The sequence below is a fragment of the Erinaceus europaeus genome, chromosome 5 (assembly GCF_950295315.1).
Source record: "Erinaceus europaeus chromosome 5, mEriEur2.1, whole genome shotgun sequence".
In the NCBI taxonomy this organism is placed as follows: domain Eukaryota; kingdom Metazoa; phylum Chordata; class Mammalia; order Eulipotyphla; family Erinaceidae; genus Erinaceus; species Erinaceus europaeus.
In genome coordinates, this window is record NC_080166.1 from 41525834 (window position 1) to 41551364 (window position 25531).

The 25531-nt window shown below is 43.0% G+C and overlaps 1 protein-coding gene across 1 annotated transcript in view; it reads left to right on the plus strand.

Moving 5' to 3' along the window:
- The window catches only part of CCDC125 (coiled-coil domain containing 125), a 65200-nt gene extending 44808 nt beyond the window's left edge, over positions 1–20392 (plus strand). The window contains exons 8-12 of the mRNA XM_060191248.1: positions 3131–3246; positions 6040–6147; positions 11375–11549; positions 16488–16615; positions 19707–20392. Coding sequence (XP_060047231.1) covers positions 3131–3246; positions 6040–6147; positions 11375–11549; positions 16488–16615; positions 19707–20015 — 836 coding nt within the window. The 3' untranslated portion in view covers positions 20016–20392. The remainder of the gene's footprint in view (positions 1–3130; positions 3247–6039; positions 6148–11374; positions 11550–16487; positions 16616–19706) is intronic.
- Positions 20393–25531: the final 5139 nt, after the last annotated feature.

The following is a 25531-nucleotide window of genomic DNA, read 5'->3' on the forward strand; positions in this document are numbered from 1 at the left end:
GTTGTTGTCGCTGCTGGATAAGACAGAGAGAAATTAAGAGAGGAGGAGGAGGAGATAGAAAGGGGAAGAGAGGGAGTCGGGCTGTAGCGCAGCGGGTTAAGCGCAGGTGGCGCAAAGCACAAGGACCGGCATAAGGATCCCGGTTCGAACCCCGGCTCCCCACCTGCAGGGGAGTCGCTTCACAGGCGGTGAAGCAGGTCTGCAGGTGTCTTATCTTTCTCTCCTCCTCTCTGTCTTCCCCTCCTCTCCATTTCTCTCTGTCCTAAAAAAAAAAAAAAAAAAAAAAAAGAAAAAGAAAAAAAAAAAAAAAAGAAAGGGGGAGAGAGGGAGTCGGGCTGTAACGCAGCGCGTTAAGCGCAGGTGGCGCGAAGCACAAAGACCGGCATAAGGATCCCGGTTGGAACCCCGGCTCCCCACCTGCAGGGGAGTCGCTTCACAGGCGGTGGTGAAGCAGGTCTGCAGGTGTCTATCTTTCTCTTCTCCTCTCTGTCTTCCCCTCCTCTCTCCATTTCTCTCTGTCCTATCCAACAATGACAACAACAATAATAACTACAACAATAAAACAACAATGGCAACAAAAAGGGAATAAATAAATAAAATAAATAAATTTTTTAAAAAATTAAAAATAAAAAGAAAGGGGGAGAGAGGGAGTCAGGCAGTCGCGCCCGGGTTAAGCACACGTGGCACAAAGTGCAAGGACCAGCGTGAGGATCCCAGTTAGAGCCCCCAGTTCCCCACATGCAGGAGAGTCGCTTCACAGTCGGTGAAGCAGGTCTGCAGGTGTCTAACTTTCTCTCCCCCTCTCTTTCTTGCCCTTCTCTCTCCATTTCTCTGTGTCCTATTCAACAATGACGACAGCAGTAACAACAATAATAACTACAACAATAAAACAAGGGCAACAAAAGGGAATAAATAAATATTAAATAAAATTTAAAAAAAAGAAAGGGGGAGAGAAACACAGATACCTGCAGACCTTCTTCACTGCTGTATAGCAAGCCCCATGCAGGTGGGGAGCTGTGGGCTCAAACTGGGATCTTTGTGTTTCATATTATTTGCGCTTAACCTGGAGTGCCACCGCCCCACCCCCTTAATATTTATTTTACTATTTTATTAATATTTTATTTAATGACAGAGAAACAGAGAATTAGAGATAAATACTAGAGCACTGCTCAGCTCTGGCTTATAATGGAGCTGTTCTTATAATAGAACCTGGGACCTCAAAGACTCAGGCATTCTTTTTTGCACTCCTAGCCCATCAGACAACTTAAAAAAAAAGATTTATTTATTAATGATAGCGGGGTAAAGATGAGAGAGAACCAGAGCATCACTTTTGGCACTTGTTACCACAGGGGTTGAACACTGAATCTCATGCTTTTAGTGTTTTGACCACTGAACCATCTCCCAGGCCACAACAGTACCAACTCTGCATACTTTTTTTGGTGGTACTATGACCATGTTGGTACTATCACCACGTTGAGTTCTACTGCTCCTGGACCAAGTTTTTTTTTTGGACATTCCCTCCAATATTGTATTTATTTTGTATACAGACAGAAGTTGAGACAGAAGGGGAAGATAGAGAGGGAAAGAGGGGGCTAGGTGGTGGTGTACCTCGTTGAGCCCACATGTTATAATGTGGGCTCAACCTGGGTTCAAGCCTCTGGTCCCCACCTGCAGGGAGAAAACATTATGAGTGGTGAAGCAGGGATGCAGATGTCTCTCTGTCTCCCTCTCTGTCTCCCTCTCTATCTCCCATTCCTCTCAATTTACGGCAGTCTCTCCCCAATAATAAATAAAGATAATAAAAAAATATTAAGGGAGTCCGGTTGTAGCGCAGTGGGCTAAGCACACGTGGCGCAAAGCGCAAGGACTGGTGTGAGAATCCCGGTTTCAGCCCCCGGCTCCCCACCTGCAGGGGAGTCGCTTCACAGACGCTGAAGCAGGTCCACAGGTGTTTGTCTCTCCCCCTCTCAGTCTTCCCCTCCTATCTCCATTTCTCTCTAAAAATAAATAAATAGATAAATAGATAAATCTTAAAAAGGTGAGAAAAGAAAGGGGGAGAGAGAAAAAACATGAACCAACAACATATAGCATAGTTTTACTGCTCTTGAAACTTCCTCTCAGCCCTGGTCATTTCTTTCTTTTTTTTAAAGATTTTATTTATTTTTTAAAATATTTATTTATTCCCTTTTGTTGCCCTTGTTGTTTTATTGTTGTAGTTATTATTGATGTTGTTGTTGTTGGATAGGACAGAGAAAAATGGAGAGAGGAGGAGAAAATAGAGAGGGAAAGAGAAAGATAGACACCTGCAGACCTGCTTCATTGCCTGTGAAGTGACTTCCCTGCAGATGGAGAGCCAGGGGCTCAAACCGGGATCCTTACGCCAATCCTTGTGCTTTGCACCACCTGCACTTAACCCGCTGCACTACTGCACGACTCCCAATCCCTACATTTCTATCAGAGTTTTTGGGTGGGACCAGATTTTGTCAACATAAATTGTCATATATGCTCTGTTTATAAGAAATGGGTTTATGGTGTCCCAAAAGATGTGTGGATAAGGCATTGAACTCTCAAGCATGGCGTCCCAAGCTTGATCCCAGCATTATGTGTGACAGCATGTTGCTCTGGTTCTCTCCCCTCCCCTCCTCCTTCAGTTGTAAATACGTAAGTCTAAAAAATAAATGGAGGAGGTCGGGCGGTAGCACAGTGGGTTAAGCACACATGGCACAAAGCATAAGGACTGGTGTAAGGATCCCGGTTCAAGGCCCCGACTTCCCACCTGTAGGGGGTTGCTTCACAGGCAGTGAAGCAGGTCTGCAGGTGTCTATCTTTCTCTCCCCTTCTCTATCTCCCCATCTCTCTCGATTTCTCTCTGTCCTATCCAACAGCATTGACAACAATAATAATGACAACAAGGCAAAAAAGGGAAAAGGTGGCCTCCAGGAGCAGTGGATTCCTAGTGTAGGCACCAAGCCCCAGCGATAACCCTGGAGGCACACACACACACACACACACACACAAAAAAAAAAAAACCAGGATAAAAGGAGTGTGTAATGTCCATGTAACTAGGTTAGGCTGGGCCCCGCTAGAGTTAGCCCTGATAGCTAACACTTTCTTATATATCCCTTCGTAGTTCTTAATCAACAGTATTTGGAGGCCCTTGCTATGCTGGATATCAAACAGCAAAAAATGGCTCAGGAAAACACATACCACGATGAAAGTGACCTCAAAGACATTTCAAGTCTCGAGGTAGGTAAGCAAAAAAAAAATTGAACAGAAGGGATTCGGGCAGTAGGGCAGCAGGTTAAGCGCATGTGGAGAGAAGCGCAAGGACTGGCTTAAGGATCCCTGTTCGAGTCCCTGGCTCCCCACCTGCAGGGAAGTTGCTTCACAGGCGGTGAAGCAGGTCTGCAGGTGTCTTTCTCTCCCCCTCTGTCTTTCTCTCCTCTCTCCATTTCTCTCTGTCCTATCCAACGACAACAATGAAACAAGGGCAACAAAAGGAAATAAATAATTTTTTTAAAAAGTTGAACAGGAGGCATTTTCTACCTCCCTTTTCTTGCTACCTTTGATGTCTGCCATGTGTTCTAAGCACCATGCTTAGCCGTTTGAGACTGAGCAAGGGAGGCCTATGGGTTTCCCCAGGCCAGATCTAGAGCCTGGCTGGGCCTCTGCCCTTCACACATGACCACAGGGGCTGTGCCAGACACTTCCTGCCCCTCACAGTTCTAATTTTTATAATTTTAGCAGAAAGTGTTAGAAGTGTCTTATGAGGCCAGACAGTGGTGCAGCTGGTTAAGTGCACATTTTCCCATGCTCAGAGACTTGGGTTCAAGCCCTGCTCCCTACCTGCAGGGAGGAAACTTCATAAGTGGTAAAGCAAATACTGCAGGTGTCTCTCTTTCACTCTCCCTATCACTCCATCCCCTCTCAATTTCTCTCTGTCCTATCAAAGAAAAAAGGGGGGAGGGGAAGAAGTGTCATATGAATGGAACGTACTGTATTAGAGTATCTTTTTTCTTTTCTTCCTTCCTTCATTCCTTCCTTCTTTCTTCCATTTATATATGACTGGGTGGTGGCGAACCTAGTTGAACACACACAAGGACCCAAGTCCCTCAGCCCTATCTGGAAGACTCAGGAAGTGGCGAAAACAGTGCTGCAGGCGTCTTTCTTTCTCCTTCTTCATTTCCCCCACCCCATTGAATTTCCGTCTGTATCTATCCAATAAATAAATAAATAAATAAACCACTGAAAGAGTGGCCTGGGAGGTGGTACAGTGAATAAAGCATTGGACTTTCAAGAATGAGGTTCCAAGTTTGAGTTCAATCTCCAGCAGCACATCAGTATATGTAGGAGTGATGTCTGGTTCTTTGTCTCTCCGCCTATCATTCTTCATGAATAAATAAATAAAATCTAAAAAAAACCCTTTGGTGCCTCAAGCAGGAAAGTCTTAAAAGAAAAAAAAATTGAGAAAGAGACCAAAGCAGGCCAGGGATAGATAGCATAATGGTTATGCAAACAAACTCACTGGCTTAAGGCTCCAAAGGCCCAGGTTCAATCCCCTGCACCACTATAAACCAGAGATAATCAGTCAGTGCTTCGGTAAATACACACACACACACACACACACACACACACACACTCACCACTAAAGCTTCCTTGAATTTGGTAGAGGCCTGCCTTGAACCTGGCCACACACATAGCAAAGCAGCACACTATCCAAGTGAGATATTCCACCAGCCCTAGAGTACTTTCATAGCCATTATTTTGTCTACTCTTCCTGGTGGTCTTGGAAGGGTTGTAAAGCCAGTGCTATCTGCACTTCACCAAGGAGGAAACAGCTCAGGTAAATTTAATTTCTGTCCCAAGGGGATAGGGTCCTCCTGTGACTGAGCCAGCTTCAGAGCAATGATCAATAGATCATTGATGTGCTGCTAATTGCTTGCTGAGATGTTTGAGGTCTTGTCTAATATGGTAAAAAGTGGCCTCAGATGCATAAAAAATGAATTTTTTAAGTGCTGTGGAGTGTGACTAAGTAGCAGTCATCACAGAGCTTCCCCAAAAAGGGTAATATGGTTAACATTAATAGCAAACACAGGGCTGGCCAAATAGCACACTCGGCTCGTGTTCTGCTTGCTGTGTGCACAGCCCAGGTGCAAACCCACTCCCCATCACACTGAAGGAAGCGTCCATGTTGTGGTTTCTCTCTTTCTGCCTGTCTTTATATAAAAGAGAAAAAAATAAAGAAATAAAAAAGTTTAAACAGTCCCCCCAACGCTATTCAGCTTTGCTTGTGGTAGTATAAGGAATCGAACCTGGGTCTTTTGCATAACTACTATGCTTAACCTGGTTAAGTGCATATATTACAAAGTGCAAGGACCCGGGTTCAAGCCCTGAGTCCCCACTTTCAGGGGGAAAGCTTCATGAGTGGTGAAGTAGTGTTTCGGGTATCTGTTTCTCTCCCTCCCATTCTCCTCTTTCTTTTTCTGGCTGTTTCTATCAAATAAATAAAGATAATTAAAAAAACTTAATAAGAAATAAATAGAACCTGGAGATCCTTGCAAAAGCTTAGAGAAACAGAGAGGGACAGAAAGATAGACACCTGCAGACCTGCTTCACCACTCGTGAAGTTTTTCTTCCCCCTGCAGGTGAGGAGCAGGGGTTTGAACCTGGGTCCTTGTGCTTAGTAACATGTGTGTTTAACTGGTGCAGCACCACCACCCAAAGCTTTGTATTCTTATCAGTATATTGGTGCTGGTCTGAAACTATTTTTGACATCTTTTACAGGAGCAGGAAAAGGAAAAAGGAAAAGGAAAGCAGAATTCTGTTAGTTTCTTTTCCAAGTTATAATGCTCTTTCCTCATCTGTGGTTAATATCTACTTGGATCTTGAATCCTAGTCTCAATTTTCATCTATTTTTGGTTTACTTCCCAACTTCTTTAAATCATATGCTTGAGTAGAGGTGTGTGTGTGTGTGTGTGTGTGTGTGTGTAAACAGTGGGACACTTAACAATAGGAGTGATGATGCTTTTGTATTTCAAGCTCATGGTCCTCGGAGCCTGTCTTTGTCGAGGGCATGGAGGGAGCCCCTGTTCCTGTGCCAAAATGGCAGCCTCCTCTCGGAAAATGCTCCTTCAGCTCAGACAAGAGGTAGTGTATTATTAAAACACTAAAATCTTTGATTTTGTTTCTCAACTAATAGTAGAATAAATGGAAGAAATAACTGTGATAATTACCTTCCATAGTAAATAGCTATGGGACTTAACAATTTTTTTTATTATCTTTATTTATTTATTGGATAGAGACTGTCAGAAATCAAGAGGGAAGGGAGGGATAGAGAGCGTGAGAGACAGAGAGACACCTGCAGCACTGCTTCACCACTTGTGAAGCTTTCCCCCTGCAGGTGGGGACTGGGGGCTCAAACCTGGGTCCTTGCGCATTATAACATGTGCATTCAACCAGATGTGCCACCACCCAGCCCCGCCCCTTTCTTTTTTTTTCATTCAGAGAGAGGGAGAGACACCACAGCACTGCTCCACCATCCATGCACGTTTCCCATGCAGGTCCTACCACATGGCATTGAGGTTTTTTTTTGGTTTTTTTTTTGGCATTGAGTTTGAACACAGGCTTCATGCACAGTAAAGTGTGCTTTACTGAGTGAACCTTCTCCTGGCCCCATTACATGATAATCTTAATTTATAAATAAGCTGGATTTGATGTACATGATTATAAAATATAATAAATACTTGACACAGTATTGTAGCCCTATTATTTGCATAAATTTGTTTTTTTCTATTTTTTATTATTTTTATTTATTGGATAGATTCAGCCAGAAATCGAGAGAGAAGGGGGTGACAGAGAGGGAGAGAGAAAGAAACAGAGAAATACCTGCAACACTGCATCACCACTTGCAAAGCTTTCCCCTTACGGGTGGGGACCGGGGGTTCGAACCCAGGTCCTTATGCACTGTAACATGTGCACTCAGCCAGGTGTGCTACCACTTGGACCCCATAAATTTGTGAATTATTTCCTAAATTCCTGTTGTCTATCCATAACACTAAAATTGCTATATATTAGAGGAAATAGCATACCTAAAACCACAAGGATCTGTTACATTGGTTAATGGAAAGATAAACACAAATTTTACTAGACAATCAACAAGATAGAATGAAAATAACTTTTGTACTGACCAGACCTAGGTTTGAAATTTAGGGGAGTTGGGCGGTAGCGCAGCGGGTTAATTGCAAGTGGTGTAAAGTGCAAGGATCGGCAAAAGGATCCCGGTTCGAGCCCCCAGCTCCCCACCTGCTTCACACGAGGTGAAGCAGGTCTGCAGGTGTCTATCTTTCTCTCCCCCTCTCTGTCTTCCCCTCGTCTCTCCATTTCTCTCTGTCCTATCCAACAACGATGACAACAACAACAACTACAACAGTAAAACAACAAGGGCAACGAAAGGGAATAAATAAATAAATATAAAAAATTTTTGACTCCATTATTTTTAGCTGCTTGGCTTTAGACATTTATGTTAGATGGAGGGAAGTAACTTTTTTGGAAGATTGTTGTAAGAAATAGAGAAAGTCACATATATACCTGACATTTACCAAATGATAGCTAACATTAAAATTGGCCTTTAAAAATATTTTATTTATTTAATGGATTGAGACAGAAGGAAGGGGGAGATAGAGTGGGAGAGACAAAGAGAGACACCTGCAACACTGTTTCACCATTCATGAAGCTTCCCCACTGAAGGTGAGAGCTGGGGCTTGAACCCAGCTCCTTGCACATTGTAGCATGTTCACTCAACTGGGTGCACAACCTCCTAGCCCTTAACAGTGGGCTTCAAGAACTGTGAAATGCTCATCTGGTGGTGTTTGTAGACCTTACCATGTGAGATCCTGGGGCTGCCCCTCAGCACTGAGTGAGAGCACCATGGATGGTGAAGCAGTGCTAAGTTGTCCCTCCTCTCTCTTTTTTTTTAAAAAAAAATCTTTTATTTGTTATTGGATAGAGACAGAGAGAAATTGAGAGAGGAGTAGATAGAGAGGAAAAAACAGAGAGACACCTGCAGACCTACTTCACTGCCTGTAAAGGCGACTCCCCTGCAGGTGGGGAGCCAGGACTTGAACCAGGATCCTTAAGCCAGTCCTTGCTCTTTGCACTACATACACTTAACCTGCTGTGCTACCACCCCGACTCCCTCTTTCTTTCTCTAAGTTATCATCATCATCATTTGTTTTGAACAGAGAGAGGCAAAGGAGAGAGAGAGAAAAACCACAGTATCAAAGCTCCCTTCAAGTTGGTGTATTTCACCAAAGTAAAAGACTCTGGGGTGGGTGTGGGGGAGAGTACAGGTCCAAAAATGATGACAGAGGACCTAGTGGGGATTGTATTGTTATGTGGAAAACTGTAAAATGTTATGCATGTACAAACTATTCTATTTACTGTCAAATGTAAAACATTAATCCCCCAATAAAGAAATTTAAAAAAAAAACTCTCTTCAATATGGTGGGGGCCGGGCTCAAACCTAGGTCATACACATGACAAAGCAGCGCACCACCCAGGTGAGCCATTTCTCCAGCCAGGCACTGCTTGGATTGGCAGTGATGACATCTCACTGTAATCTGAATTTACTATTCCTTGATGACTAATGATGTGTCTTCTTTTGTGATATTTCTCTTCAGCTCTTTTATAAAAGATTAAAAAATGCCCTTTTTTCCCCTTCCTTCCTTTCTGTTATTTAATAGTGGTTTACAAGGTTATAAGATTATCAATCCTCTCTCTAAATTAATAATAATAATAACAACAACTGAGCCCAGGATAACCACCCAGTAGTATTGTAGCTATCCAAGGAGGCCCTAATTCATACCCTGATGCTACATTAAAATAAATTGTGCTTAGGCCAGTGAAAAAGCTCACTTGAGGGGGGGCCGGGCATAGTTTACCAGGTTAAGCACACATAGTACAAAGTGTAAGGACCAACACAAGTATCCCAGCTCAAGCCCCCAACTCCCTACTAGCAAGGGAGTCACTTCACAAGCAGTGAAGCAGGTCAATGGTTGCCTCCCCCCCCCCCAATCTTCCCTTAATTTCTCTTGTCTATCCAAAAAACTGCAAAAGTGGCTACAGGAGCAGTGGATTCATAGTGTAGGCACTGAGCCCCAGCAATAACCCTGGAGGAAAAAAATAATAAAATAAAAACTCACTTAAATAGTGAGCTGCTGGGGGTCGGGCGGTGACGCAGTGGGTTAAGCGCATGTGGCGCAAAGCGCAAGGACCGGCCTAAGGATCCCTGTGTGAGCCCCAGGCTCCCCACCTGCAGGGGAGTCGCTTCACAGGCGGTGAAGCAGGTCTGCAGGTGTCTGTCTTTCTCTCCCCCTCTCTGTCTTCTCCTCCTCTCTCCATTTCTCTCTGTCCTATTCAACAACGAACAACATCAACAATGGCAATGATAATAACCACAACGAGGCTACAACAACAAGGGCAACAAAGGTGGGGGGGAATGGCCTCCAGGAGTGGTGGATTCATGGTGCAGGCACCAAGCCCAGCAGTAACCCTGGAGGAAAAAAAAATAATAATGAGCTGCTTTGCCATGTACATAACTTAGGTTTGAGCCCAGTCCCCACCATTATTGAACAGACAGAAATTGAGAGTGGAGGGAGTCGGGCGGTAGCGCAGCGGATTATGGGCACGTGGTGCAAAGCACAAGGACCCGTGTAAGGATCCTGGTTGGAACCCCTGGCTCCCCACCTGTAGGAGAGTAGCTTCACAGGCGGTGAAGCAGAACTGTAGGTGTCTTATCTTTCTCTCCCCCTCTGTCTTCCCCTCCTCTCTCCATTTGTCTCTGTCCTGTTCAACAACGACAACATCAATAACAGCAATAATGACTACAACAATAAAACAAGGGCAACAAAAGGAAATAAATAAATAGAAATTAAAAAAAAACTTTTTGTCTGTTTTAAAAAAATATCAGTGACAGCAAAATTAATAATATAAGTCACTTTTGTTATTAATTTCTTTCAAGGTTTTTTTTTTAGTCAGTAATTGTCCAAATGAATGAAATGGGCTAGAAATTACCTTAGCCTGAGTTCTATTCATTTTGTACCAAAAGGCATAATGTCATCTATTTCCCAAAGTTCCTTTATCAAGTTACCTGTCTGTGGATGAGTATTTAGGTTGCTTTCATATTTTAGCCATGGGAATAGTGAAACTATGAACACAACGTCCATAGATCCTTTTCCAATTTGTGTCCTTTGAGTAAAGATTTTGCAGTGGTATTACAAGATTGTATGGTATGCATGGATTTTAAAATCTTCAGGGTATAAAGGAAAGTAAAGAGGGTGTTCAGGTGGTGGCATACCTGGTTAAGTGCACACACAAGAGTGAGCAAGAACTGGGGTTCAAGGCCCCCCCATCCCACCTGCAGGAGGGAGAAGCTTCACAAGTGAAATAGTACTGCAGGTGTCTCTCTCCCTATCTCCCCCTTCCCTCTCAATCCAAAATAAATAAAGTGTTTTAAATTACCTTAAAAAGAAAAGAAGAGTTCAGACACTAGCTATTCATTAGGAAAAGCATCCAATTATTTAGATTAGAAACAGTCAGGGCTGCTGAAATAGCTCACTTAGTGTGCTGCTTTGCCATGTGCATGACCCAGATTTGAACCCAGCCCCCATATTGAAGGAAACTGGTGCTTTTTCTCTGCTGAGAGAGGGGAGTTGAGGGGAGGGGAAGGGAACAAGGAATTGGATTCTCAACCATGAGGTCCTGAGTTCAATCCCCAACACTGCACCTAAGTGATGCTCTGATTCTGTTGTCAAGTGTGTGTGTGATTTTTATTATTTTTTAAAATTATCTTTATTGGATAGAGACAGCCAGAAATTGAGAGGGAAGGGGGTGATAAAGAGAGAGAGAAACAGAGACATCTACAGCCCTACTTCACCATTCACAAAGCTTTTCTCCTGCAGGTAGGGACTGGGGACCTTGCACATTGTAACATGTGCTCAACCAGATGCGCCACCACCCGTCCCCATGTGTGATTTTCAAAGGATCAAGGTCAGCTGTTGGCCCTCTGTGAAAAGTGATTCATAATTATTTTCACTGTTTTCTGGAATGGCCCAGGAGAGAACTGAAAGGCAGCTATTGGCGTCTGCACACAGAGCCTATCTTGGGCAATAAGGTCCAAGAGTTGGATTAGCAGGAATCTGACAGGTAGCACAAGAAAACCATTTGGTAGTTTACTTCAGAGTGGGCAGCAATTGCAGAAGAAAATGAGCAACTACTAATCAGTTTCAGCAGGGATATTTATTAATCTGTGTCAGCATTAGACAAGAGTTGTTCTGGTCTTGCCTCTGAAACATCTCAAACTTTCTTTCAAAATTAGTTGGAGTACTTACAGAAGAGTAAAGAAGAAGCTTACATAATGGCAGATGCATTCAGAAATGCATTTGAGCAACAACTGATGAGGAAAAATGAACAGGCACTAAGATTGACACAAATGGAGAATATGTGCAGAAAAGCAACAAAATGGATAAGTTGGAAGAACCTTAAAGAGAATGGTAAATATACCAATAGATTCGTTTCAGTTGTTTTAGCTGTGATTAAAATTGACTACACATGGTTAATCTGATGTGTGAGAATATAATAGAAAGTTCATGGTGGCTGGAGAGATAACATAGTGGCTATGTAAAAAGACCCTTCCTTCCTTCTTTCCTTTTTATCAGAGCACTGCTCAGCTCTGGCTTATGGTGGCCCTGGGAATTTAACCTGAGACTTGAAGGCATTTTGCACAACCATTCTATCTCCCCAGCCCATAAAAAAAATTTTCGTGTCTGAAAAATCAAAGGTCCCAGTCTCAGTTCCCAACAACACAAGTCAAAGGTGAGCCGTACCCTGGTAAAAAAAATGAAATGGATAAAAAAAACATTAGTAATATGAATGTTAAACATATACAGATGAACCGCTTTTTTTTCTTTTGCCTCCAGGTTTATCGCTGGGGCTTTGTGCTGACACTATGTATCCACTCCACTCCTCCCAGAGGCCATTTTTTCCATTTTATTGGATAAGAGAGAAATTGAAAGAGAAAGAGAAGATAGAGAGGAGAGAAAGATAGACACATGCAGTCCTGTTTCACTGCTTGTGAAGTGTGCCCCCCGCCCTGCAAGTGGGTAGCCAGGGGCTCGAACTGTATCCTTCCGATTAGTACTGTGTATGCTTAACCAGGTGCACCACCACCCAGCACCCCAGATGAACTTTTAGGATCAATTATGCTATTAAATAGCAGGAGTCTCTTAGTACTTGACTTCATTTGAACAAGACTACGTTTGGTAGAAAATATTTACCAGTGGGTCAGGTGGTGGTGCACCTGGTTAAGTGCACACATTACAGTGTGCAAGGGCCCAGGTTCAAGTCCCTGATTCCCACTTGCATGGGAGGGAAGCTTGATATATGGTGAAGCAGGGCTGCAGGTGTCTCTGTCCCTTCCCCCTCTACCCTCTCCCCTGAACTTCTCTGTCTCTATCCAAAAATAAATAATTTCAAAAAAGAAAATACTTACCAGCACTAGATAATTAGAGGGACACTGCTAAGGAGGAGGCAATACTGAAGGTGAAACCCAACATCAAATGTATCTCTCTGCATCCAGGGAGCTAGCTCACCAGCAGCACATGGGACCTGCATATAAAAGGCCCCAGGTTCAATCCCCAACACCATCATTTACTTGAGCTGAGCTCTGTCCCAAAACTGGTTTTCTTTTACACTTAGGGGTAAAAGAAAAATCTTTAGCTGAGCAAATTAATAAAATAGTCTTACAAAAATAAAACCAGTGGGGCCAGGTGGTGGCACACCTGGTTGAGCACACACACATGTTACAATAAACAAAGACTCAGGTTTCAGTCCCCCAGTCCACACCTGCAGGGGAAACCTTTGCAAGTGGTGAAGCAGTGTTGCAGGTATCTCCCTGTCTCTCTCCCTACCACCCCCTTCACTCTCAATTTCTAGATGTCTCTATCCAATAAATAAAGATCAACCAACATATTTAATAAAAATTAAAAAATAAAACAAGTTCATGAGCCTATCAGAAATTCATAATCAGCAATCCAGGAGGTGGCACAGGCAGGACTTTCCAAGCATGAGGTCCCAAGTTAGATCCTTGGTATCACATTTGCTAGGATGATGCTCTGGTTCTCTCTTACACACATACATACATAAACAAATAAATTTTAAAAAGGAAGCCAGTGGCCATTTTTAGTATTGTTGCCTTAGTGTAAACTAAACATATAAAAATGTCACAGTGGCCCAGAAAGTGGTGCAGTGGGTAAAGTGTTTGACCGTTAAGCATGATGTCCTGAGTTCAATCCCTAATATCACATATGCCAGAGTGATGCTCTGGTTCTCTCCACTGCTCCTCCTCTATCTCAGATATGTTAGTTTTTTTTTAAATAAACAAAATACATGAAAATGGCCTGAGAGAGACCAGGAAAGAGCTCACTCAGTAGAGCACTAACCCAAGCTCTGAGTTAGAGCCATGCACCACATGAGTGTACCATGGCACAGGGAAACTCGCTATTCCAGTCCAGCCCCCACACATTGAAGGAAGCATCAGTGGTCAGTGCTCTTTCAAGAATGATTTAAGTGTGTGCTTTACCAGGTGCAGTATTGCCACCCCTTGTGCTGTTTTTATTGTGAGAAAGTAATCCATAATATTTGCCACGTTAGTAATTATTAAGTGATCTTGAGTACAATCATATTATTACTGCTATTTCACTGGCCCACATTTGAACTACTAAATAACCATCACCACCATCAGAACTGTTTTTTTAAAAAAATTATTTATTAATTTTACTTAGTGGACAGAGACAGACAGAAATCAAGATGAAAGGTGGAGATAGGAAGAAAGATACCTGCAGCAATACTCCAATACTTGTGAAGCTACCTCCCCTGCAGGTGGGATCTAGGGGCTTGAACCTGGGTCCTTGCACATTATAACATATGCACACGACCAAACATGCCACCACCTGCCACCTTCTTCTTACACTACCATCATAGTTACTATTGGGGCTCAGTGCCAGCAATACCTGGAGGGGCCCCCCCTTAATTTTTATTAGATAGGACAGAAAGAAATTGAGTGAGGACAGGGAAAGCAGGAAAGATAGGCACCTGCAGACTTGCTTCACCACTCATGAAGCAGACTCTCACTGCAGGTAGGGAACAGGGGCTCAAACCCCAGTCTTTGTGCTTGGTAATATGTGCACTTAACTAGGTGTGCCACCACCTGGGGCCCCCATCAGAACTTTTTCATCTTCTTGAACAGAAACTCTGCACCATCCTTCCCTCAGCCCTTGTGCTATATTATTTAGTGGCATGGCAAACTTGAGATAAGCATTATTATTCACATTTTAAAGGTTAGGCAATGAATCCCAGAGAACTCGTTTAGTTTTAGTTAGTACGTGGTTAAATGAAGATCCAAGATCCATGTCCAGGTCAAGTAGTTTACACGTTTCAGAGGACTTTTGTGGTCTACAAACATGTTTTGTTGGGTCTGCCAAGTGTTGTGAAGTAAAATAGGGAACTAGCTCATCTGGTAGTAGAAACCCTGGCTTCAAGCCCAAGCACTGCATGGGAGAACCATGATGGCAGCAAGGTCTTCCATATAATGTCAAGTGGTACTGTGGAGCCTTCCCTCTGTTATTTCCTCTTTTCCAGAAAAATAAATAGAACACTGGGCCAACTAGGTTGCTCAGCTGTATAGAACATGGGTGAAGTCTTGAACTCATTCATTGGTCCCCACAAAAAAAAAAAATGAAGGGGGTTGGGCAGTAGCACAGTGGGTTAAGCGCACGTGATGCAAAGCGCAAGAACCAGTGTAAGGATCCCGGTTGGAGCCCCCGACTCCCCACCTGCAGGGGAGTTGCTTCACAAGCGGTGAAGCAGGTCTGCAGGTGTGTCTGTCTTTCTCTCCCCCTCTCTGTATTCCCCTCCTCTCTCCATTTCTCTCTGTCCTATCCAACAACGAACAACATCAACAACAACAATAATAACCACAACAAGCCTACAAGGGCAACAAAAGGAAAAAAATGGCCTCCAGGAGCAGTGGATTCATGGTGCAGGCACTGAGCCCCAGCAATAACCCTGGAGACAAAAAAAAAAAAAAAGAAAAAAAGAAAAAGAAAAGAAATAGGGCAAGGGTAGATAGCATAATAGCTATGCAAAGAGACTCATGGCTAAGGCTCCGAATTCCCAGATTCAATCCCCTGCACCACCATAAACCAGTGCTCTGGTAAAAATTAGTAATAATGAAATACGGATTGGGGAGATAACATAATGGTTATGCAAAAGACTCATGCCTGAGGGCCCAAGGTCATAGGTTCAATCCCTGGCAGTATCATAAGCCAGAGTTGAGCAGTGATCTAGTTTTAAAAAATTAAGATATAGGGAGTCGGGTGGTAGCGTAGCAGGTTAAGCCAAGGTGGCGCAAAGTGCAAGAACTGGTGTATCTCAGTTTGAGCCCCCAGCTCCCCACCTGCAGGGGAGTCAGCTTCACAAGTGGTGAAGCAGGTCTGCAGGTGTCTATCTTTCTCTCCCCCTCTCTTGTCTTCCCATCCTCTCTCCATTTCTCTCTGTCCTATCTAACAATGATGATATCAATAACAACAATAAAACAGCAAGGGCAACAAAAGAGAATTTTTTTAAAAAAAAGAAATAGAAATAAAACTGGGAGATACCATGTTCAAATCTGGGTGCTTGGTCCCTTTGGAAAATTAAGGTGCTGTTAGCTCAAGCTGCTTCCTCAGCAGCAAGGCAGCCGTCACTAGGAGCTGAGGAGCAGCCATGTGAAGCACAGCACTGGACTTACAGTGAACCTCTCCCTCATCTGCTTCCCTGTCCAACCCCTAGAGTCTTTCGTTCTTCCTCCTGTGCTGCCTGGCTTACTCATGCCAGAGGTCAGTCTCCTGAATGATTTAGGGATGAGTTAGCCTTGGTTCATATGTACCTTTTTTTTTTTTTCGCCTCCAGGGTTATCGATGGGGCTCAGTGCCCGCACCATGAATCCACTGCTCCTGGTGGTGGCCATCTTTTCCTGTTTTTGTTGTTGGATAGGACAAAGAGAAATTGAAAGAGGAAGGGAATACAGAGGTGGGGAGAGAAAGACTCCTGCAGACCTGCTTGACCACCTGTGAAGTGACACCACCCCCTCCTCACCCCCCCCAGGGGCTCAAACCAGGATCCCTAAGCTGATCTTTACGTTTCACACCATGTGTGCTTAACCCACTGTGCTACCACCCCCTTATGTTTTCTTTTTAAGATTTGTTTATTCATTAGTGACAGAGGTGGGGGTGGGGGTGGAGTATCAAAGCATCACTCCAGAACATATGCTGGAGTCAAGCTTGAGACCTCATGCTTGAGCCCCACACCCTATCTACGGTACTACCTTCCATGTCACCTTTATCTGAGTACCTGAGTGTATTGTCTCAGCTGGATTTTCACATTTCCTTTAGGATTGTCATCACAAAGGAACAAGAAAACCTTAGGGCAAAAGCTGTTGGGTATGCTCCCTTCCAGTACCAGTGCTGAAAATGAAGACCAGGAAAATCCTCAAGAAGTCTTTAAGATACTAGTAGACTTGGTTAGTATCTTTGCCCTTTTTGTTGTCTTTTTTTTTTTTTTTTAACTTCCTATTAATTTGACTCTTTTAAGTCCTTTTCCCAACTGGGATACATTCTCCTCCAGAGTTACGATCTTCATTCCCTTAGACTTCTTGCACCTTCTTCCTGTGTCTCCCATTCATATTCTTCTTGTGCAAGTTTAAAGGTAAGTCTGAAGAGGGCTGCCTATAATTAAATCTAGGCATTTCTGTGTGTGTATATGAACATATAAACATATAAGTTTGTGGTATCAACTTTATTTACAACATTTAATATATATGTGTGTGTGTATATTTACTTTATTTCTTTATTTTTAAATATTTATTTTCCCCTTTGTTGCCCTTGTTGTTTTTTCATTATTGTTGTTGCTGTTGTTAGATAGGACAGAGAGAAATGGAGAGAGGAGGGGAAGACAGAAAGGGGAGAGAAAGACAGACACCTGCAGACCTGCTTCACCACCTGTAAAGCGACTCCCCTGCAGGTAGAGAGCCGGGGGCTCGAACGGGATCCTTAAACCGGCCCTTGCGCTTTGCGCCACGTGCGCTTAACCTGCTGCGCTACCACCCAACTCCCTATTTTTTTTTTTTTTTAACCAGAGCACTGCTCAGTTCTGGCTTATGGTGGTACCAGGAATTGAACCTGGGACTTTGGAGCCTCAAGCATGATAGTCTCTTTGCATAACCATTTTGCTATCTATACTCCACTCCATTTAAAATATTCAAAGTAATTCCTTTATTACTATAAATGAAATCAGTCCTGTTATACTCATTTCATAGGCCACTAAATATAAGATTTTTATTATATGAACATACTTATCTCCAAGACTGATTAAGTTACTTATTTGCAAATAAAGATTAATTTGGGATTGGGGATCTAGCTCAGTGTTAGAAGACTTGCTTTGTATGTATGAGGAAGCTTCACAAGTGGTGGAACAGTGCTGCAGGTGTCTCCTTCTTGCCCCCTCTTATTTTTCTCTATAAGAAAAAAAAAAAACAACAAGCAATGGCCACCAGTAACAGTGAAGTTGTTTTGCAGGCCTAAGGCTTATCAAGCCTTATCAATAACCCCAGTGGCAAAAATACAGAAACAAAAAACTTCTATAACATTGGGAACTGTGGACACCTAATTAAGTTATTCATATTAATTCACTTGACAGTCTACAGCCATACCACCCTGAATTTGCCTGGGCTCCTTTAATTTCCCCTGACAGTGTCCAGAGTTAGTGTCAGCACAGAAAACTTTAATGCTTGAGCCACCACAGGTCCCAGGGTCAATCCCCGGTATCACCATAAGCCAGAGTTGAGCAGAGCTCTAGTGAAAAACAAAACAGCGGACCTGGGGTCCTTTTGATGAGAGGGAATGTTTCCCATGACAGAGGGATTTCAGGAAGAGAAGAGAGGGACAGACAAAATGCCACTTAACACCCTGACGGGCTTCTGTGGGGGGAGGGAAAGTTGAAGGGCGATCCACCACCTGGGCGGGCAGCTGGCAGAGAGGAAATCGCCTTTGGAAACTTGGCCAGAGTTTCTCAGTTGCGAAGTGTCTGAGCCCACATGGGTCTTCGAAAGGAAGGATAGAGAGAGGGAGAAAAAAGGAACCGCAGCGCCTTTGTAAGCAAGGGGCTGCAGGAGGCCAAGTGGCCGGTACTCACCCAAGGTGCGCCATATGCTTTTGACTTGGACTTTGCTGCGTGTGAGGCCTGGGGGGGGCTGCCCCATGTTGGGCGCCAGATGCCAGGCTCTGTGGGGGGAACTCTGTTGGGTACAGGCCTTCTGATGTGCCCACTCTGTCGCGTGCCAGAAACGGGTGCCAAGAAGGATATACCTCGAGGCAGCAAGGGAGAGTACTACGGGACTCTCTCTGTGTCTGTGGCTAGTAACGCAACAAGAGATGACATGGGGACTGTGTTGGAGAACAATCCATTTATTTAACAGCAAAGCAGGGTTTTTAAGGGGTTGCAGGGGTTAAGCAAATCATCTATACCATATATGGTCAGGGAGGCAAGGGGTCAGAGGTGGGCCAGTATTTTTCCAGTAACTATTGAGCAAGGGGTTTAATCAGTTGAAGGAACAAGGAAATAGGGTTATCAATAACCAGCAGACAGAGAGAGGGGTCCTGAGAGCAGAGAGAAGATGGATCAGGTATGATCAAGGGAATGGAGGAGGTAGGGAAGTAGGGAGAGGACTTTCAGTTACTGTCTGACAGAGTAGAACAATGATATATGGATTACATACAATCAAAGGAGATAAACTTCTGGTAACCTCTGAGTAAGACCATCTGGTTTAGGAACAGGGAAGCGGGCTGCTGTGTCAGGGAGTGTAGGGTCCTTGTGAGGCAGGGAGACTAATAGGGGGACAGATCCTAGAAGTCGTGTCCCTCCTTGCTCAACCTATAGGATGGTCGCACCCCTAGGCACCCATCTTCTCTTTTGTTTGTTGTTGTCTTTTTTTTTATTGTTGTTGTAGTTATTATTGTTGTAGTTATTAATGTGGTTGTTATTGGATAGGACAGAGAGAAATGGAGAGAGGAGGGGAAGACAGGGGGGAGAGAAAGATAGACACCTGCAGACCTGCTTCACCGCCTGTGAAGCGACTCCCCTGCAGGTGGGGAGCCGGGGGCTGGAACCCAGATCCTTACGCCAGTCCTTGCGCTTTGCGCCACCTGCGCTTAATCCACTGCGCTACCGCCCAACTCCCCGGCACCCATCTTTCAATGGGAGGTCCCGCCATGCTCAGCCACATCCTCACAACTCCCTACACAGGTGGTGGCACACCTGGTTAAGCCCACACATTACAGTGTTCAAGCCCCTGGTCCCCACCTGCAGGGGGAAAGCTTCATGAGTGAAGCAGGGCTACAGGTGTCTGTCTCTCTCCCTCTCTAACATCCCCTTCCCTCTCAATTTCTGGCTGTCTCTATCCAATAAAATTAAAAAAAAAACCTTGTCTGTCCCCACTAAATTAATTCATTTTACAGATTAAAGATAATATACCAGAGTACTTCTTTCTCTGTATATAGCTCTATATTTCGTGACTTGTTGAGTAACTGATACATTCTTCATTTCTGTGACTGTAGTTAAATGATAAAGAAGAAGCTCTGGCTCATCAAAGGAAAGTTAGTTACATGCTTGCTCGAGCACTGGAGAACAAAGACAACACCTCAAAAGAGAATGAAGGAAAAAGTCAAATGAAAGAAAAATTTCTGTTAAAAAATCTCTGGCAGAAGACTTCAGATTTCTCTGTTTTGCATAAACCTATACATTCGGGTGCTCAAAATTTTAATTCTATGGCCTGCATTTGTTCAATCCAACACCTTCATGCAGATCAAAACTGTACAAGAACTCTGAGAAGATCCTGTTCTTTGCCATCAAGTATCATGCTTTGAAGACCTGTTCAAATAGGAACTGAAAGCTTTTTGTTAAGGGTTTTCTATAAGAAATATTAGTATTGGGAGTTGGGGGGTACAGCAACAGGTTAAGTGCAGGTGGCGCAAAGCTCAAGGACCAGCGTAAGGATCCTGGTTCAAGCCGCCGGCTCCCCACCTGCAGGGGAGTCACTTCACAAACAGTGAAGCAGGTCTGTAGGTGTCTATCTTTCTCTCCCTATCTTCCCCTCCTTTCTCCATTTCTCTCTGTCCTAACAATGACAACATCAATAACAACAATAATTACAATAATAAAACAAGGGCAACAAAAGGGAATAAATATTTAGAAAAAACAAATACTAGTATTGTGTTGATATACTTTTATGAAACTTTCAGTATGGGGTCTGGTGCTTATGCACCTGGTTGAACACATGTTACAATGTTCAATGACTCAGGTTCAAGCCTTGAGTCCCCAATTGCAGGAGAAAAGCTTTGCAGATGGTGAAGCAGTGTTGCAGGTGTCTCTGCCTCTGTCCCTATTATTACCCCTCCCCTCTCAATTTCTGGCTGTCTTTACTACAAAAATAAATAAAGATAAAAAATTGTTTTTTTTATATTTGCCAAAATCTTAAAGGCAAAAATCAGATTATTGGACTGACTACAGGGATTTTCAACTGACTAAAGGTAACAATATAATATGAATTAGTATGTTAAGAAAGAACAGTGTTGGGCTGGCAAAATAACTCACCTGGGAAAGCACCTGCTTTGTCATGCACTCAACCTAGATTTCTTTTTTTATTCTATTAGTGATTTAATGTTGATTTAAAAAATGATAATGGGTATAATTCCACACTATCCACACCACCAGAGTTCTCTGTCACCATTCCCTCCATTAAAAGCTACAGTTTTACAACAACAATAAAAAAAGGGCAACAAAAGGAAAAATAAATAAATATATTTTAATTTTAAAAAAAGCTACAGTTTTTCCAAGGTTGACAATATGGGTTGATTATAATTTTCTACAACTATCGTATCTATGTATATATTTGCCCATTCCCCCCCCCCCATGGTTCCGTCTTCTCTTCCTTTCCAAACCAGCCTACACCTAGTACTGCTTCCAAATGTCCTTCCTTTTTTCCTCTTCTCTCTCCAGGTCCTGATAGAGTTGGAATTCAGATGACACTCTGGTCATCTTCCCCCTCTTTTTTCACTTGCTGGAGTATAGATCAGAATTCTTTGTGGGATGCAGAAGGTGGGAGATCTGACTTTTTGTATTTGCTTCTCCACTGGACTTGGGCGTTGGCAGGTTGGTCCATACTCCCAGCCTGTTTCTATCTTTCCCTAGTGGGGTAGGGCTCTGGAGAGATGAGGTTCCGGGACACACTGGTGAGGTCATCTGCTCAGGGAAGTCAGGATGAAATCATGATAGCATCTGCAACTTAACGGCTGAAAGGTAGTAAGATATAAAGCAGGACAAAATGTTTAATGAACAAAAACCGAAAAGTAGGAATACAGTGGATGAGAATAGGGTTCTTAGAGTGGAAAGAAGTGAGGAAGTCTATTCTATGTATGTTGCTAAGGGCTTATGACTTGTAGTTTTTTGGTAGAGTTTGATAGCAAATATGGAGTTGGACAAAAGTACTCTCTGAGAAGATGGCATCAGAGTTAAGAATAGGGTAAGAGGGAGTCGGGTGCAGCACAGCGGGTTAAGCGCATATGGCGCGAAGCACAAGGACAGGCGCAAGGATCTTGGTTCGAGCCCCCCAGCTCCCCACCTGCAGAGGAGTCGCTTCATAAGCGGTGAAGCAGGTCTGCAGGTGTCTATCTTTCTCTCCCCCTCTCTGTCTGCCCCTCCTCTCTCCATTTCTCTCTGCCCTATCCAAAACAATGAAAACACTATTAATTACAACAATAAAACAAGGGCAACAAAAGGAAAAATAAAAAAAAAAAATTTTAAAAGAATAGGGCTAGAAAGTTAGATTAGGGCACAGAATAGCTCCCAATCTTAAAGAAAATCTATGAATAAAATTAACTGTTTACCCATCCACCTGACCTGCGGCCCATATATATTTATATTTAGCACAGGAGCCTGTGTAACCTCTGAGTCCCTATCAGTCTGAGCTCACAGTTCAGGGTCACAGCTGACAACATTCTAGTCTGCACTCATATCAGGACCAGTTTTCCTCAAGTGGCATGGTAGGATGACCCAGCCTCCCTTCAGAGAGGGGGCTGTCCCTACCTTTACCACTTTATAGGGAGGACATAGTTCCTGCAGTGACTCGCGAGAGGGCTTATACTGAAGTTCCTAATGAATGTGATCAGTGATGGCGGGGAGAGGGATCCATTAGAGATCTAGGCCCATCATACCCACATGGAAACCCAAGGATTCCCTAACTAGGGCCCAGATGATGGGGTGCCAATCTGTCTAACCTCCACCATTTACAGCAGGAATCTTGTGGTGCTTTCCCTTCTCTTTCTGTGCTCCCATCTGGAAAAGTAGGCCCCCGAGTGATGGCAAAGAGTAAATGTTAATATTTTTAAAGTTACCTTTTGTGTTTTTAAGCAATTTAATATTTCTTTTCTAAATATTATATAGTAATATTTCTGGGCAGGAATAGACAGCATAATGGTTATGCAAAGAGACTCTCATGCCCAAGGCTCTAAGGTACCAGGTTCAGTCCCCCACATCACCATAAACCAAAGCTGAGCAGTGCTCTGGTAAAAAGAAAGGAAGAACGAAAAAAAGAAAGGAAGAAAAAACATACATAGTAATATTTCAATGTTTTGGAAATACTGCTATATTGATATCATAATTGTCAAAGGGTAAGCATTTTCAACAATTATAATAAAGGCTTTTCTGTAATTATGATCTCTAGTGAAAAGGAAAATATGGCTACATCTAAATATAAATAGGTGAGGGGGTGGGGGATATAACATAATGGTTATACAAACAGACCCTCATGTCTGAGGTTCCCAGGTTCAATCACCCATACCACCACAAGCCAGAACTGAGCAGTGCTCTGGCATTAATAATAATATAAAAAATAATAAATGAGGTAGCAATAAGGTAATAGTAGGAGTTGGTACACTGGGGTCATGTGTTTTCATTATTAGCATTGTATGTGTGTTCAGTGATGCTCTGCTTCTTTCTCTCCCGTCATTAATAAACAAACAGCAAAACTTTTTAAAAACACTAAGATAATAAGGGAATAGAAATTACTTTCAGTTGTGTCTTTCACACAACAGCTTTCTTTTCTTCTTTCTTCCTCTTTTTCCTTCCTTCCTTCATTTTATTTATTAGCGCCAGAGAGAGAACCAGAGCATCAAATCACTCTGGCACATGCTTTTAAGTGTTTTTTAATTTTTAATTTTTATATTTATTTATTTTCCCTTTTGTTGCCCTTGTTTTCACTGTTGTTGTCGATATTGTTGTTGTTATTGATGTCATTGTTAGGGCAGAGAGAAATGGAGAGAGATGGGGAAGACAGAGGGGGGAGAGAAAGACAGACACCTGCAGCTTTTAAGTTTAAAGCTGTAAACAATGTGCTACCTCCAGAGCCGCCATATTAAACCTTTAACCTTTTCTTTAAGTTAGCAATCTATTGATGTTAAAAAAAATCAAAACTGAGGGGGTTGGGCGGTAGCGCAGTGGGTTAAGCACACATGATGCAAAGCACAACAACCAGTGTAAGGATCCCGGTTTGAGCCCCAGGCTCCCCACCTGCAGGGATGAAGCACAGGCGGTGAAGCAGGTCTGCAGGTGTCTTTCTCTCCCCCTCTCTGTCTTCCCCTCCTCTCCATTTCTCTCTGTCCTACCAAACAACAACGACAGCAATAACAACAATAATAATAACCACAACAATGATAAAACAACAAGGGCAACAAAAGGGGAAAAAATAGTCTCCAGGAGCATGGATTCATCGTGCAGGCACCAAGTCCCAGGAATAACTCTGGAGGCAAAAAAAAAAAAAAAAAATCAGGGAGTGGGGCAGTAACATAGCGGGTTGAGTGCCTGTGGCACAAATCGCAAGGACTGGCATAAGGATCTGGTTCGAGCCCCCGGCTCTCCACCTGCAGGAGAGTCACTTCACAGGCAGTGAAACAGGTCTGCAGGTGTCTTTCTCTCCCACTCTCTGTCTTCCCCTCCTGTCTTCATTTCTCTGTCCTATCCAACAACAATGACATCAACAACAATAACAACCACAACAATAAAACAACAAGGGCAACAAAAGGGAATATTTTTAAATAATCAAAACTGAAAACTTGAAAAATAAACTTAGTGAATAAGAATGCTGAGGAACTACTATTACTATAGTATATATCAGCATCTACTGCCCTGGTAGTAATAATAAAGCTACGTATTTAAAGCATCATGGCGCCAGCAGCTCAGTGGAATAGGATTAAGATCACACATTTCTGTCAGAAATAATGAATACAATATAAAAAGTAAAAAAAAAAAATGAGGATGTAGAGAGTCAGGCTGTAGTGCAGCAGGTTAAGCACACATGGCACAAAGCGCAAGGACCTGCATAAGGATCCCGGTTTGAACTCCTGGTTCCCCACCTGCAGGGGAGTCGCTTCACAGCAGTGAAGCGGTCTGCAGGTGTCTTTCTCTCCCTGTCTTCCCCTTCTATCTCCATTTCTCTCTGTCCTATCCAACAACGACAATAATAATGACTTCAACAACAAAGGCAACAAAAGGGAATAAATAAAATATTTAAAAAGAAAAAAATGAGGTCATTTAATACCAAATCCAGAAGTGTAGTTAAAAAAATTAGAAAAATTAATACACCTTGATAAAATTTGTAATATTACGATGTAGGACCCAAAATTCTGAATCAATAGTTCACACGAGAGGCTACATATGGTTAACAAGCATGAAATAGTCAATCACAATGAAACTAATAAGTTTATATGGTAATTATATTTTTAATTTTTTCATATTTATTTTTTCCCTTTTGTTGCCCTTGTTTTTTATTATTGTTGTTGTAATTGATGTCGTTGTTAGATAGAACAGAGAGAAATGGAGAAAGATGGGGAAGAGAAAGACACCTGCAGACCTGCTTCACTGCTTGTGAAGCGACTCCCCTTCAGATGGGGAGCCGGGATCCTTTTTTTTTTTAATTCCCTTTTGTTGCCCTTGTTTTATTGTTGTAGTTATTATTGTTGCTGTTACTGATGTCGTTGTTGTTGGATAGGACAGAGAGAAATGGAGAGAGGAGGGGAAGACAGAGAGGGGGAGAGAAAGATAGACACCTGCAGACCTGCTTCACCGTTTGTGAAGCAACTCCCCTGCAAGTGGGAAGCCAGGGGCTTGAACCAGAATCCTTACATTGGTCCTTGCGCTTAGCACCACCTGCGTTTGACCCACCGCCTGACTCCCTTGAACCAGGATCCTTACGCTGGTTCTTGAGCTTTGAGCCACGTGCACTTAACCCACTGTGCTACTGCCTGACTCCTAGATTTTTTTCTTTATTGGGGAATTAATGTTTTACATTCAACAGTAAATACAATAGTTTGTACATGCATAACATTTC